General features: G+C 47.8%; 1 protein-coding gene across 2 annotated transcripts in view; it reads left to right on the forward strand.

The window, feature by feature from the left end:
• Positions 1–15,322, forward strand: part of LOC143784153 (aldehyde oxidase 1-like) — a 291,675-nt gene that overhangs the window by 98,122 nt on the left and 178,231 nt on the right. For both annotated transcript variants that reach the window (XM_077272028.1, XM_077272030.1), the window contains exon 15: positions 8,606–8,768. In XM_077272028.1, coding sequence (XP_077128143.1) covers positions 8,606–8,768 — 163 coding nt within the window. The remainder of the gene's footprint in view (positions 1–8,605; positions 8,769–15,322) is intronic.

Here is a 15,322-nt window from a genome sequence, read left to right on the forward strand (position 1 = left end):
CCGCCGCCTACGCTCCTCCTGACTCGGACATGGCTGTCCCTTCCTCCCACTAACCTGCTGGAGGTTGGAGTCCCTCTTCCGGAGTTGGCACTTTACCGCGCTTTCTCATCCGATTCCGCCCACGAAGCTAAGGCTCCTCCCTCCGTGCACGGCAATGGCGAATTGTGGCGGGAGCTCTTGGCGGCAATCAGCAATTCAGTCTTTGCAATAAGTCACAGTCCGAGTACAATAAATCACAGTTCCAAGGCACACATGACCTGATTCTTCAGGCTTAAGTAGATCCTGTTCGTGACGCCAAGTTGTAGCGCCCCCACTGCCGCAGGGCCGAGGGGTACCCGGTACCGGGCCTCTGAGTCTCTGCGCTGGGATTGTCACGGTGGCTAGACCCGGTCCGTGACCCTGCTGAGGGGCGCCCAATAATAGGTGTGGAAAGTGGTGGTAGTGCGGTGGAGTGCCGGTCGCAGTAAATAACGAGGACACCAGGTTGCAGTCTCTTTACCTCTTTACTGAAGGCTTCGCGTTAGCCAATCCAGAGCACTGTTAACCGGGCTGTCTGAGACCGGCCGGTCCAAAGGCACATTAGGAGTTCCCCTTTACAGGTAAGAATCAGCGTCTACCTGCTAGCGCCTATGTGTTGTAGTCCTTCCCTGCTGAGCACCCCGGGATAGTCCTCACAACTGATTCTGTCTGCCTCTGATGTTCGTTCTCTCTCCGTCCCCCAGATGATATGGCTAGGACGCACCCGTATGACGGGGTAGGCCTGGAGTTCTTCCGGGACTCTAGAGTCGCCCCTCTCCCACAGCTGCCTCCGTTGTCTGCTTAGGTGATTTGGGTGAGACAGCCAACCTATAATTGGCTGTCCTGCTGTGGTTTGAAGTAATGCTTAAAGTCTCTTACTTTCTCGGCGTTCCGGCCACCGACTGTTTGCGCCTCAGAAGGATGTTGCCTCGATCTTACAGCACGACTCCTTCTGGTCCTATCGCCTCTTTGCTGTATTCCCGTTTTCTCACTCTTTGTCCTTTCTTAGGAATCTGTCAGGATCCCATCCCTGACAGGTCCTCTCTCTAGCTCTTCCCAGTTACTTCTTCCTGTCTTCCTGTCCAACCCCCAGTTTTACCAGAGTGTGAGGAGTGGCCTACTAGATAGAACCACTCCCCCTGGTGGCCGGAGTGTGAAGTGTAGTGTGAGTGTTACCTGGTCAGGTGAACTCCCTTAGTGCAATCAGACGCAACATCGCCCCCCTTAGTGGCAGAGCGACGTTACTGCAACGACCAGGACTCTGGGGCGCTGCAAGTGCTCATAGCAATCCAGCAGTGATAACCATAGAGGTCTGCAGGAGACCTCTGTTTGTCGTGCCAACTGTCATGATTCCCAATGGCAGGGACTTAGGCAAAAAACGGACAAGCTCTAGGAAGGATGGTATCTTAGGTAACCGCGATACTGAACCTAACACGCAACTAAAAATAGCCAGGGGGTGTGCCTACGTTGTCTCTAGACACCTCGCGCCAGCCGGAGAACTAACTACCCCTAATAGAGGAATACACAGACCTGACTTGCCTCCAGGGAAACCCCAAAGGTTATAGTAGCCCCCCACATATAATAACGGTTAGGTAAGAGGAAAACACAAACGCAGTATGAATATAGATTCAGCAAAGCGAGGCCCTCTGACTAGATAGCGGAATATACCAAAGAGGACTTCGCGGTCACCTCAAAACCCTGAACAGCCATCCTGGAATTACCTTAACTCCGTTGTCAACTCATGACACCGGAGTAGCAATTCCAGATCACTAGAGCTTCCAGCCGCACGAGATATGAAAATGCATGCTGGACAAAACAAACACAAAAGCCAAAGATTCAACTTAGCTGACTTGCAGACTTGGAGCAGGAAGCAAGCAACAAGGTGCTCTGATAACATTGATTGCCGGCACTGCAATGACTGGGAAGCCAGACTAAATAGGAGACTCCCAATTTCCTAATGGAAACAGGTGCACTGGAAAAAACAAGACACCAGTCAACCAGTACCACCAGTAACCACCAGAGGGAGCCCAAAAACAGAATTCACAACAGTACCCCCCCCCCTTAAGGAGGGGGCACCGAACCCTCATGAGAACCACCAGGGCGATCTGGATGCGCCCTATGAAAGGCGCGAACCAAATCCGAAGCATGAACATCAGAGGCAGTCACCCAAGAATTATCCTCCTGACCGTATCCCTTCCATTTAACCAAATACTGAAGTCTCCGTCTGGAAATGCGAGAGTCCAAAATCTTCTCCACAACATACTCCAATTCACCCTCCACCAGCACAGGAGCAGGAGGCTCAACAGAAGGAACAACCGGTACCTCGTACCTCCGCAACAACGACCGATGGAAGACATTATGAATGGTGAAAGATGCTGGTAGATCCAAACGAAAAGATACAGGATTAAGAATCTCCAAAATCTTATAAGGACCTATAACCCGAGGCTTAAACTTAGGAGAGGAGACCTTCATAGGGACAAAACGAGAAGACAACCACACCAAGTCCCCAACACGGAGATGATGACCCACACGACGATGACGATTAGCAAACTGCTGAGTCTTCTCCTGAGACAGCTTCAAATTGTCCACCACATGACTCCAAATCCGGTGCAGTCTATCCACCACAGTGTCCACTCCAGGACAATCCGAAGTTCTCCTAGCCATAATTGCAGTCTGCTGTTTTGTTTTTTTTTTGTTTTTTTTCTCTCCTCTTAACCCCTGAATGGCTCAGATCTCTGCTGTTGAAAAATGGATATCCAGAGTTTAGCTTCAAACCTAAATGCTCTCGCTTCTAAGGTTCAAAATATCCAAGACTATGTTATGCATGCTCCTGTGTCTGAACCCAAGATCCCTATACCCGAGTTCTTTTCTGGAGATAGATCTCGTTTTTTGAATTTTAAGCACAATTGTAAATTGTATCTTTCTCTGAGATCTCGCTCCGCTGGAGATTCCGCTCAGCAGGTTAAAATTATTATTTCCTTGTTGCGGGGTGACCCCCAGAATTGGGCATTTGCATTGGCACCAGGGGATCCTGCGCTGCTCAGTGTGGATGCGTTTTTTCTGGCACTGGGGTTGCTCTATGAGGAACCTAATTTGGAGATTCAGGCTGAAAAGGCCTTAATAGCCCTCTCTCAAGGGCATGATGAAGCTGAAATATATTGTCAAAAATTTCGAAAATGGTCTGTGCTTACTCAGTGGAATGAGTGCGCCCTGGCGGCGAATTTCAGAGAAGGTCTCTCTGACGCCGTTAAAGATGTCATGGTGGGGTTTCCTACGCCCACAGGTCTGAATGAATCCATGACTATGGCTATTCAGATTGATCGGCGTTTACGGGAGCGCAAACCTGTGCACCATTTGGCGGTGTCTTCTGAGCAGGCACCAGAGATTATGCAATGTGATAGAATTCTGTCCAGAGGTGAACGGCAGAATTATAGGCGCAAAAATGGGTTGTGCTTCTACTGTTGTGAATTCTGTTTTTGGGCTCCCTCTGGTGGTTACTGGTGGTACTGGTTGACTGGTGTCTTGTTTTTTCCAGTGCACCTGTTTCCATTAGGAAATTGGGAGTCTCCTATTTAGTCTGGCTTCCCAGTCATTGCAGGGCCAGCAATACTGTCATGATTCCCAATGGCAGGGACTTAGGCAAAAAACGGACAAGCTCTAGGAAGGATGGTATCTTAGGTAACCGCGATACTGAACCTAACACGCAACTAAAAATAGCCAGGGGGTGTGCCTACGTTGTCTCTAGACACCTCGCGCCAGCCGGAGAACTAACTACCCCTAATAGAGGAATACACAGACCTGACTTGCCTCCAGGGAAACCCCAAAGGTTATAGTAGCCCCCCACATATAATAACGGTTAGGTAAGAGGAAAACACAAACGCAGTATGAATATAGATTCAGCAAAGCGAGGCCCTCTGACTAGATAGCGGAATATACCAAAGAGGACTTCGCGGTCACCTCAAAACCCTGAACAGCCATCCTGGAATTACCTTAACTCCGTTGTCAACTCATGACACCGGAGTAGCAATTCCAGATCACTAGAGCTTCCAGCCGCACGAGATATGAAAATGCATGCTGGACAAAACAAACACAAAAGCCAAAGATTCAACTTAGCTGACTTGCAGACTTGGAGCAGGAAGCAAGCAACAAGGTGCTCTGATAACATTGATTGCCGGCACTGCAATGACTGGGAAGCCAGACTAAATAGGAGACTCCCAATTTCCTAATGGAAACAGGTGCACTGGAAAAAACAAGACACCAGTCAACCAGTACCACCAGTAACCACCAGAGGGAGCCCAAAAACAGAATTCACAACAGCCAACCCATCGATGACCCACGATCACGTGACGGGGTCACCGATGGGCAGGATTTCCAGCGCACTTGCCGGAAGCGCATGTTAAATGTCGATATCAGTTTGACAGCAGCCTTTAATGGGTTAACAGCCGAGGGTGGATCGCGATTCCACCAGTGGCTGTTGCGGGCACATGTCAGCTGTTCAAACCAGCTGACATGTGCCGGGAAAGATGTGGGCTCAGCCCTGGAGCCCACATCAAAGGAGGAGACACGCATGAAGGGGTTAATGGAAACTTGAGTGGAAGGAAAAAGCGTGGTAGAAAAAGTGCACAAGCAATCGGGATAACTGCAGCCTTGAAAGGATTGTTAAGAAAAGGCCATTCAAAAATTTGGTGGAGATTCACAAGGAGTGGACTGGTGCTGGAGTCACAGCTTCAAGAGCCACCACACACAAACATATCCCAGGACATGGCTACAAGTGTCACATTCCTTGTGTCAAGCCACTCATGACCAATAGACAGCGCCAGAAGCGTCTTACCTGGGCCAAGGAGAAAAACAACTGGACTATTGCTCAGTGGTCAAAAGTGTTGTTTTCAGATGAAAGTAAATTTTGCATTTCATTTGGAAATCAAGGTCCCAGTGTCTGAAGGAAGAGTGGAGAGGCCACAATCCAAACTGCTTGAGGTCTAGTGTGAAGTTTCCACAATCAGTGATGGTTTGGGGAGCAATGTCATCTGCTGGTGTAGGTCCACTGTTTTTATCAAGACCAAAGTCAGCGTAGCCGTCTACCAGGAAACTTTAGAGCACTTCATGCTTCCCTCTGCCGACAAGCTTTTTGGAGATGTAAATATCATTCTCCAACAGGACTTGGCACCTGTCCACACTGCCAAAAGTACAAATACCTGGTTTATAAACAACAGTATCACTGTGCTTGATTGGCCAGCAAATTCCCTGACCTTAACTCCATAGAGAATCTATGGAGTATTGTCAAGAGGAAGATGAGAGACATCAGTTCCAACAATGCAGACGAGGTGACGTTTGCTTTCAAAGCAACCTGGGCTTCCATAACACCTCAGCAGTGCCACAAGCTGATCGCCTCCATGCCACGCTTCATTGATGCAGTAATTGATGCAAAAGGAGCCCTGACCAAGTATTGAGTGCATTTACTGAACATACATTTCAGTAGGCCAACATTTCGGATTTTGAAATAAGTTTTCAAGCTAGTATTATAAAGTATTCTAATTTACTGAGATAATGACTTTTGGTTTTTCATTGGCTGTAAGCCATAATCATCAACATTAACAGAAATTACAAAGTTTCTTATTTTTTTATTGCCTCCAATTATTTGTTAATGAACATGGGACAGAGTATTAATTATGCTTCATATTCATAGAACATTCATGGACATTTCTGAATGTTGTGCCTCTCATATACAGCATATTGGTCTATACACTGACCAGAAATCATTCACTCGTTTAAGTACAAACAATAAGGCTATGTTCACACAATATAGTGAGTTTATGATGTTGCAGATTTTCTCCTTTTTGTAAGTCATGTTTTGAATAAAGCTGCATTGTTTTTGATACGTCATGCTACTTAGCTTTGGTAGAAATTAATTGATAATGTCATGTTCAGATCACATGTATTTTTAGTGCTTTTCCACTGTGGAAATGCAAAAAAAATGCATATGCGTTTATTACATGTTTATCACCTGTGCATTTTCCTCATTGCATTCACGTCTATGGGGAAGATCCAGAAATAACCCACATATTTACCGCAGGAGTAACTGACATGTTGTGGAGGTCAGTTAATTCTGCACAAAATAAAAAAAAAAAGCAAATTGGGCATGAAGTTTCTAAAAATCCCATTTAGTTTGCTGGAACTGTAACACGCTGAGTGAAGATGAGCAGTTTAAAAATTCACCAAATATTCATTGTGGGACCTTAGCCTGAAATACAGTAGTACCAATGAAAGTGCCTTTATGAGCTAGAATACGTAAAGTAATATTCGCCCTTGAATGCAATTTTATGGGGAGTTTTAATCTAAATCGGTTCAAAATTTTGGATTGGTTAATTTCCTAAGTTGTTATGTTAGCGTTCCAAGCATTGGTTTTCTGATACAGATCCCCAGCTACACATGGACCTAGATTTAAAGGGAACCTATCACCCGATTCTTGCTACCTAAACCATTTAAAGCATGAATCAGAGCCTGTCTATGTGATTGATGCCAAGTATATTTTCCTCTGAAACGCTCCAACGTTTCAGAGAGAATATCCGGTGCCATCTACAGCTGGCTTCTTCCCACACCACTGTAGGTGATTGACAGGTCTCTCCCATACCTAGAGACCAGTCACTTGGAGCAGCGCTGGATCTTCTAACTTTATTTTCCCTGAAACCTGAGTGTTTCAGAGGAAAACATTCTTGGCTACAATTGTGCAGCCAAGCTCTGATTATGCCTGCCTATGATTGAGGCAGCATTAATCTAGTGACAATGAGAAAGGAAAAACTGGCACTACTCAGAACGTATACCTTTTTCTGTGATCAGGGGAGACTTCGTAGCAGCAGGTCAACCTCGTGGCAGACAGGTGCTCATCCAGAGCAAAGTATGTCCTGGATGCAATCGGTAGGAAAAAAGAAGACGGCACTCAGATGCATGTGGATATCCTTAGTGAAGGTTGAGATCAGTTGATGCATCAATTGGATGCAAAAAGGCCATTGTCCAGCAGGAACCTCGCTCCCCGACTCCATGTGGTAGTTGTGTGACCAAGCAATAAAGTTCACTCAGTATATCCAGGTGCAGTAGAGTGCCACCTCATTTTTTCCTACCATTTAATCTAGTGACAGGTTGCCCTTCAACAAGACATGCCGGCTACCTGCTGCCATCACTAGTTGGCACTTACTGCATACTGAATCACTACTGCAGCCATGTTGTTTTCTCCATAAAGAAATCCGTCATCCAATTACAAGGACATAGAGTACGGCTGCTGCACAGCAATAAGAAAAGCCTGCAGAATGCAAGGGTTTGGGGGTTACTTTAATCCTAATTTGGATCAGGAAAGAAGCTAAATCGACTAATAAAGTGAATAACAAATTTTCATAACTTTCCATGTTAGACACAATAATGAAAAAAATAAAGTTTAGTTACTCTTAGAGGTTGTGTTTACATTTTTTGTAATTAAGCCAATATGATAAAAATATAGGTGTGATATTATCCTTATTTTTGTCACAAAGCAAAACATTACATTGTGTGACCTAGTGTACTTTAACTTTTTTTGGCGTACCTTTAATGAATGTATTGTAAATGCGCTTAATTCAAAGAAAAAAATAGACTATCCTGTATTAAAATGTCAAAAAATGGAACTGAAATAGTTGAAATGTTTACAGATTGCTTCCATAGTCTTGTCCAAATGGATTGGATATAACTCAGAATATTTTTCCAGCAAATCTACCAAAATCAGCTGGCCAGTACGCATGTTGTACAATGTGCTACTTCTAAGTGAAAAAAAAAAGTCTACTCACCCTATCCACTTTTTGCTTCTTCCTTGCTGAGGCTTCCTTAGGGTACTGTCACACCGTGCAATTTTCGTCGCTACGACGGCACGATCCGTGACGTCGCAGCGTCGTATGAGTATCGCTCCAGCGTCGTAGACTGCGGTCACACTTTGCAATCACGGCGCTGGAGCGATGCCGAGGTTCGCTGGTAACCAGGGTAAACATTGGGTTACTAAGCGCGGCCCTGCGCTTAGTAACCCGATGTTTACCCTGGTTACCAGCGAACGCATCGCTGGATCGCTGTCACACACAACGATCCAGCGATGACAGCGGGAGATCCAGCGACGAAAGAAAGTTTCAAACGGTCTGCTACAACGTACGATTCTCAGCAGGGTCCCTGATCGCTGCTGCGTATCAGACACTGCGATATCGTAACGATATCGCTAGAACGTCACGAATCGTACCGTCGTAGCGTTCAAAATTGCACTGTGTGACAGTACCCTTAGTCCCCCATCAATCTCTGTTCTTCTGGCTCCATTGTTGATTTGTGAATAGGTGGTAAACAGACTGTTTGGGGGTCTACGGAAGCCTTAATGCAGCAGCATCAGAAGGTTGGTAAGGTAAGTAGACTGTGCAAACAAAAAAAATATATCCATAGTTGCAGATTTTGCTGTTGCCAGTAAGATATCCACACCATAAGTCAGTTTTAGTGCAGGAAAATATATTATAATGCAATCTAACATACATATCTTATAAATTATTGTTCAATGACCGGTTTTTATCACCTGTTTTCTACTTGGCAGGCATTGGGATGATGAGATGTTCTCTGAAGCCTGCAGGCAGGTTCTTAAAGAAATATCTATTCCACCTTCTGCCCCTGATGGAAAGGTAGAATACAAGAGATCTTTGATCATCAGTTTTTTCTTTAAATTCTACCTTCAAGTTCTGCAGAACCTGGATAAACCTGTAAGTTGTGTTGTATTTATTGCATTCGAGCTTAAAACTACTATTTTACAAAGAATTAAATGCACAAAAACATGGATATCTGTATGTAACCATGAAGTTGTAGTATCTGCTCCCCTCATATACTAAGAGTCTTGGAGCTATATAACATCAAAACAGTCAATCTTAGGAGATATGGGCGTCAGGATAATACACCACTAGTTTCGCCTTCTGGCTTTGTCATGGGTCACTATTCTGGAGTTCAAATGGTCTAAATAGATTTGTCGTTAGTAGGGATAGAAAAAATAACACAATAGAAATGATCCGCTTGCATATGAAACAGTTGAAATCTATTTCTAGATTCAAACACTGAGGTGCTTTCATGTTTAGTAAGTTAATTCAGTTTCTTTTTGGAAAGGGAGCTTATTATATTCCTATCCTTTCAGTCTCATATGGAGTGAATCTGGTGTAGTGAGCTGGCCGGCTGTGACTGTTCTATTATCATTGACATAGAATCTGTGACAGACACTGCCCCCGTGTGGCCAGAAGTTATACCTATGCCGAATGTGATTACAGAGAAACAAACTGTATTGGCTAAACTTCCCCCTGTTGTGTCATGTGAACAGGAAGGGGAGGGAATAAGAGAGCCCGGGAAACTGGTGTGTGCAGAGAGAGGTCAGTGTGTGCTGGCGTCCTCCCGTAGATGCGATATAGAAGATTGCCTGGATGACCTCTCTCTCGGAAGCTGACATCCAAATTGTTCCCAGCTCCCACACTGCGGAGCACTCAGCGGTGACATCTTCAGAGATCCTGGAGCACCTTGAACTGTAAGCGGGTCCTCTGTTGAGAGGCCGAACATTCCATCCTTACCGGCTGAACCCCAAGGACTACAGTCTGGACCTGAGAGACAGAGTTTTGTTTAATCCCTGTTGTTTCCTCTTCGGCTGGAGCGTCCCCCTGCAGTGACAGACAGGCCTGCGACGTGGGAAGATAACCTCCTGGAGCAAAGGAACTGGTAACGTGTGGATAGGGACAGTGAGGGATAGTTTGTTATTACACGTTATCTCTGTGAATAGGCATATTTTTGTATTGTCTATTATTGTGTTCCGCTGTGTTAAGGAAAATGTATAACAGTAAAGATACGTTTGTTAAGATGGAATCTGAGTGTGGAAGTTTTGCTGGGCCAGATCATGGATATACATGGTCGACCTTACCCTCAACCACTTCATCTGGCGTAGTCGGCAGGATCTGTGCCCAGCAAGATTCCCACCCAGGCCCAGTGTACAGTCAGAAACCGCCGCCGGTGTCCATTGTAAACCAGGTCAGGAAGTTTGGCGGGCGAAACTACCCCGTACCAGAGTGGGCGGAACAAGTGCGGATACTGGGAGAAATGTATAATATTGACCCTAAGACCTTGGCAGAAATGGCGGTACTGACGCTAGAGGGGGAGGCATGGACGACAGTCAGACTGGAGATGGTCAGGGGGCAGCGTGCGTTGGAGGATTTGGTGCGGGTGCTGGAAAAGACCTATGGGCCTACTACGTACCAGGGAACACTGCGATACCTGTTCTTTAGACGGACACAGCTTGAATGGGAGGACATTCCCCAATATGCAAATGCCCTTCAGGTACTCCTTGAACAAGTCTGTGCAAAAGGGGAACAACTGGCTAACATAGCTCCTCGTGATCTGGTACTGAGAGATCAATTCGTTATAGGGCTGAGAGACCAGTATCTTAACCGTACGCTACAGGACTTGATTCGGATGACGCCGACTCTCACCTTCGCTGAAGTCAAGCAGGAAGCCATAGAACGTTCTAGGGGACCCGTCATGGATGTGGGGACTCAAAGCGTTGCGTGCAGATCCATATTAGACATTAAACAGCCCAACAGTGACACCGAGGAGCTGAAACAGATGGTAGCAGATTTACAGCAACAGGTGTCACAGTTAACACTAGAACGACAGAGAGACCAGCGGATGCAACCTAGCCGTCCCGCGGGACCGTGTTGGTCATGTGGTGACCCTCGTCATAGGGCGAATCGTTGTCCTCAACGAACAAACCATCAGTTACCACGACGAACAGAATATCAGCTACATCCACGAGCGGAGCCGCCACGCCATGTCTCACCACAATGGCCGCCGTTAAACTAGACACCCCTGCAGCTGAGGTTCGAGCAGCAGGGGGGGGGCAGAGAATGGGGTGTAGAAAAACAGAGCCAGCAACGGAGTACTCTTGCCTCGAGTAGTCCTACACTTGAAGTTATTCTGGAGGGAGTTGCAGTGCAAGGATTGATGGACACTGGGTCGCAAGTGACCACGATCTCTAAACAGTTTTATGAAAAGTACCTCAAACCAAGAACTGCTTGTGATCCAGATACCACCATTAAGATAATTGCGGCTAATAACCTACCCATTCCAGTAACCGGAGTCGCCTGGGTGGATACGAAGACCTGCGGACAAGACCTAGGGAAACGAGGAATCGTCATTGTCAAGGAAGGCTTCGGCTCCGAGAACCCAGTAATAATCGGAATGAATATCTTGAAAGACCTGGATCTTATGCTGTTGACAAGAAAAGGGCCCAAGTGCTGGCAGAAAGTTACCAAACATAAACCGACTCGTCTGGCGTTCCAGCGCGTAATCCGGACCGTTGGACTTCAACAGATGGCAAAGGAACAACTACCCCTAGCAGCCATTAAAGTGCCCCGCTGTACCCGGATTACTTTGCCCGCTGAAAAAGAGACAGTCATTTCCCTGCCTCTTAACACCAACCGACAGCTTGAAGGAGTTGAAGTGTTAATCGAGCCGAGGGCTCCAAGTGGGAGTAAGCTAAACCCACTAGTCGCCCGCACCCTAGCCGTCGTGAGGAACGGAAGAGTCCCTGTCAGGCTGAACAACACCGCAGACGTAGGTGTAGCCCTTGAAGCTGGCACGCAACTTGCCAGAGTATATGCTCTACCCACAGAAGTGAACCCCATGGGACCCTTACAATTCACCCCGTCTACAGAAGATGGCTGGACGGTAACTGTCTCAGCCATAAATGCTCAAGTAGATGATGAAGACATTGGGCGAAAACTACTGGAAAAAGTGCAACTGGACCCGTCCCAGTACACTAAACAGGAAGTGTCTCAAGTGGAGAAACTACTGCGAGAACACCAAGACTCCTTTGCAAAGCATATGTAATAAAGTTGTATCTATTGCACTAATCCATGCCGTCTGGTGATCCCCACTTTATTTGGCCTTGCTTTTTCTTCCTATTCTTCATATGTCTTCCTTTTAAGGCCAAGGTTGGATCCCAGTTGTTATTTATTCTATGGTGCCCCCTCATTATATTATCTCCTTTGCAAAGCATGACACCGACTTCGGGTACACCACCAGTATCCAACACGAGATCCCCACGGGCGATACTGCCCCTATTCGCGAGAGGTACCGACAAATACCACCTCAACAATACCAGGAGGTGAAAAGCCTCTTGGAATCTATGCTACACGCCAAGTGGTGCGGGAGAGCCAGAGCCCATGGGCTGCACCCGTGGTGATAGTCAAAAAGAAAGATGGATCCCTGAGATTTTGCGTAGACTACCGTCGGCTGAACGCTTGCACGATCCGGGACTCCTATCCACTCCCCCGGATCGAAGAGTCACTGACCGCCCTGAAAAAGGCCAAATATTTTTCGTCTCTAGACTTGGCCAGTGGATATTGGCAGGTCCCCATGAGTGAGAAGGACAGAGAAAAGACCGCCTTCATCCTTCCCATGGGCCTGTACGAGTTTGACCGGATGCCATTCGGCTTGAGGAACGCACCAGGGACCTTTCAGAGACTGATGGAACGCTGTCTGGGAGATTTCAACTTCGAATTCACGCTGATATACCTTGATGACATCGTGGTATACTCCGCCACCTTTCAGGATCATCTTCATAAGCTTGGCAAAGTGTTCCAGCGCTTGAAGAGACACGGCTTGAAGTTGAAGCCCAGCAAGTGCCGTCTATTCCAGCATTCCAGCAGGCGATCGATTACCTGGGACACCGGATCTCGGCCGAAGGTGTCCAACCCTCTCCAGAGAAGATAGCAGCTGTCCGAGAGTGGCCACAACCAACTACCATCAAAGAAGTCCAGGCTTTCCTGGGGCTAGCGGGCTATTACCGCCGATTTGTCAAGGACTTTGCCCGGCTTGCGGAACCACTGCATGAGACCCTCCGAGGTACCGCGAACAGTCCCAGAGGATGACGCATCAGCTGGGGGCCCGACCAAGAAAAATCCTTCCGGGCGCTCCAGGCTGCTCTGACATCACCCCCTGTTCTGGCATATGCTGACTACACCTTGCCGTTCCAGTTATACACCGACGCCAGCCTTCAAGGTCTCGGGGCGGTCCTCTCCCAAGTCCAAGATAACAAGGAACGCGTAATAGCCTATGCCAGTAGATCCCTCCGTGACACCGAAAAGAACCCCGTCAACTACAGCTCTTTCCGCCTGGAACTCCTGGCCCTGACCTGGGCCATGACAGAGAAATGTGCTGGCTACCTGACAGGGGCGGAGGTGCTGGTCGTGACAGACAACAATCCTCTCGCCCACCTAGAAAATGCCAATCTAGGGGCAATGGAACAGCGCTGGATGGCAAGGCTCTCTAGATTCCAATACAAAATTAAATACAGAGCGGGGACGGAGAATCAGAATGCTGACAGCCTTTCCAGAGTGACATCATCCCCGCCAGTGGGGGACCGGGATGAAGAGTTGGAGGAAGATGAACTGCCTGACTTTGCCCGGCTAGCTAAACAAATAGAAGATAGCCGCCAGTATGCTGTAGGCGGGATCGAAGCCACAGTGGGGTCCCCCCTGTCCCAACAAGAATGGGCCAAGCTTCAAGATCGAGACCCTGAACACATCTTACTGAAGCAGTACGTGAAGACACAAGAAAAACCACCCTCCGAAGTAAGAGCCCGACTATCAACCAGGGCCTCTGCCTTACTTGCCCAATGGGATCGGCTGATCGTGAAGGATGGAGTCTTGTATCGCAGGGCCCTTTTATCCCATATGCTGGAAGAATGTTTGCAGATTGTCGTCCCGGTGCAGCTGGCCCATGAGATGGTGGCTGAAGCCTACAGAAGGAATGGCCACTTCGGCGTAGACAAGACCCTCCGGTGGACCCAGCAATTCATTTTTTGCCCAGGACTCCGTAAGCTGGTTGAAAACGTCTGCCTAAGATGTCGTACATGTGAACTCCACAAGTCTACTGAGCAGCGTGCACCCGTCCAGACTATTAGCACATCCAGACCCCTCGAATTGTTGATGGTGGACTATCTGTTGATCGGAACGTCGAATAGTGGCTACCAGTACTGTCTGGTGATGGTGGACCACTTCACGAAATTCGCCGTCGCTGTTGCTACCAAAGATCAGACTGCTGAATCGGCTGCACAGGCCATCTGTCAACACTTCGTTCGGGTCTACGGGTGTCCGGAGCGGCTGCACTCTGATCAGGGGGCATGTTTCGAAGGGCGAGTCATTGAAGAACTTCAGCAGATGTATGGAATCAAGAAGTCCAGGACCACCCCGTATCATCCACAAGGGAATGGCGCATGTGAACGTTTCAACCGGACCCTCTTACAACTGATCCGAACCTCAGCAGAAGACAAAAAACCCGACTGGCCTCGATTCCTCCCAGAACTGCTGTGGGCCTATAACAATCAAGTCCATTCTGTCACCGGATACACGCCTTACACCCTCCTTTTTGGCCGCCCAGGCAAAGGCATCCATGAGCTACACCTGTCTAACTCTGACGAAGACACCTGTGGTACCTATCCTTCCTGGCTACAAGCACACCGTCAAAGGATGGAGACTGTCTACCGGCTTGTGGAACAGCAGATCCAGGACCAGGTCCACGCTGATCCACTTCCAGTACAAGAAGACCTACTGAATGTGGGTCAACTGGTCCTGGTTCGTATAAAGAAACCGCAAGGAAAACTCCGGCCCAAGTGGGAGACCGAAGTCTATCGAATAATCGGACACCCGTATCCTGGTGGCCCCGTCTACCAAGTACAAGGCGAAGACAGCGGCAGCCTCCGCACCCTGCACCGTAACATGTTGCGCCCCTGTCGTTCTCAGCCTGACTCCCCTCCTGTGATACCTAGAGAGATGGATATCACTAATACTGTGGGAGACACCAATATCGGGGATGTAGAGGTGAAAGACATCCCTACCCCTGCTCGCCTGACTGACTTACCGACTGGGGTAGAGAGTGGGGTGACCGATCGGGGAGAGAGACTAGCACCCGTTAGGCGGACGGCGAGGACCACCGCGGGAGTGCCCCCGGGACAGTCCTACAGAGACCAATATGTGTGGCCCTCTTCACAGCCGGGTCCTACAACCTCCACAGCCATCGCCACCCTGGAGTCAGTCGTTGACAGGGACTGCCAACCTTTGAGTGGGGGGGCGTGTAGTGAGCTGGCCGGCTGTGACTGTTCTATTATCATTGACATAGAATCTGTGACAGACACTGCCCCCGTGTGGCCAGAAGTTATACCTATGCCGAATGTGATTACAGAGAAACAAACTGTATTGGCTAAATTTCCCCCTGTTGTGTCATGTGA

The sequence above is a fragment of the Ranitomeya variabilis genome, chromosome 7 (genome assembly GCF_051348905.1).
Source record: "Ranitomeya variabilis isolate aRanVar5 chromosome 7, aRanVar5.hap1, whole genome shotgun sequence".
NCBI lineage: Eukaryota > Metazoa > Chordata > Amphibia > Anura > Dendrobatidae > Ranitomeya > Ranitomeya variabilis.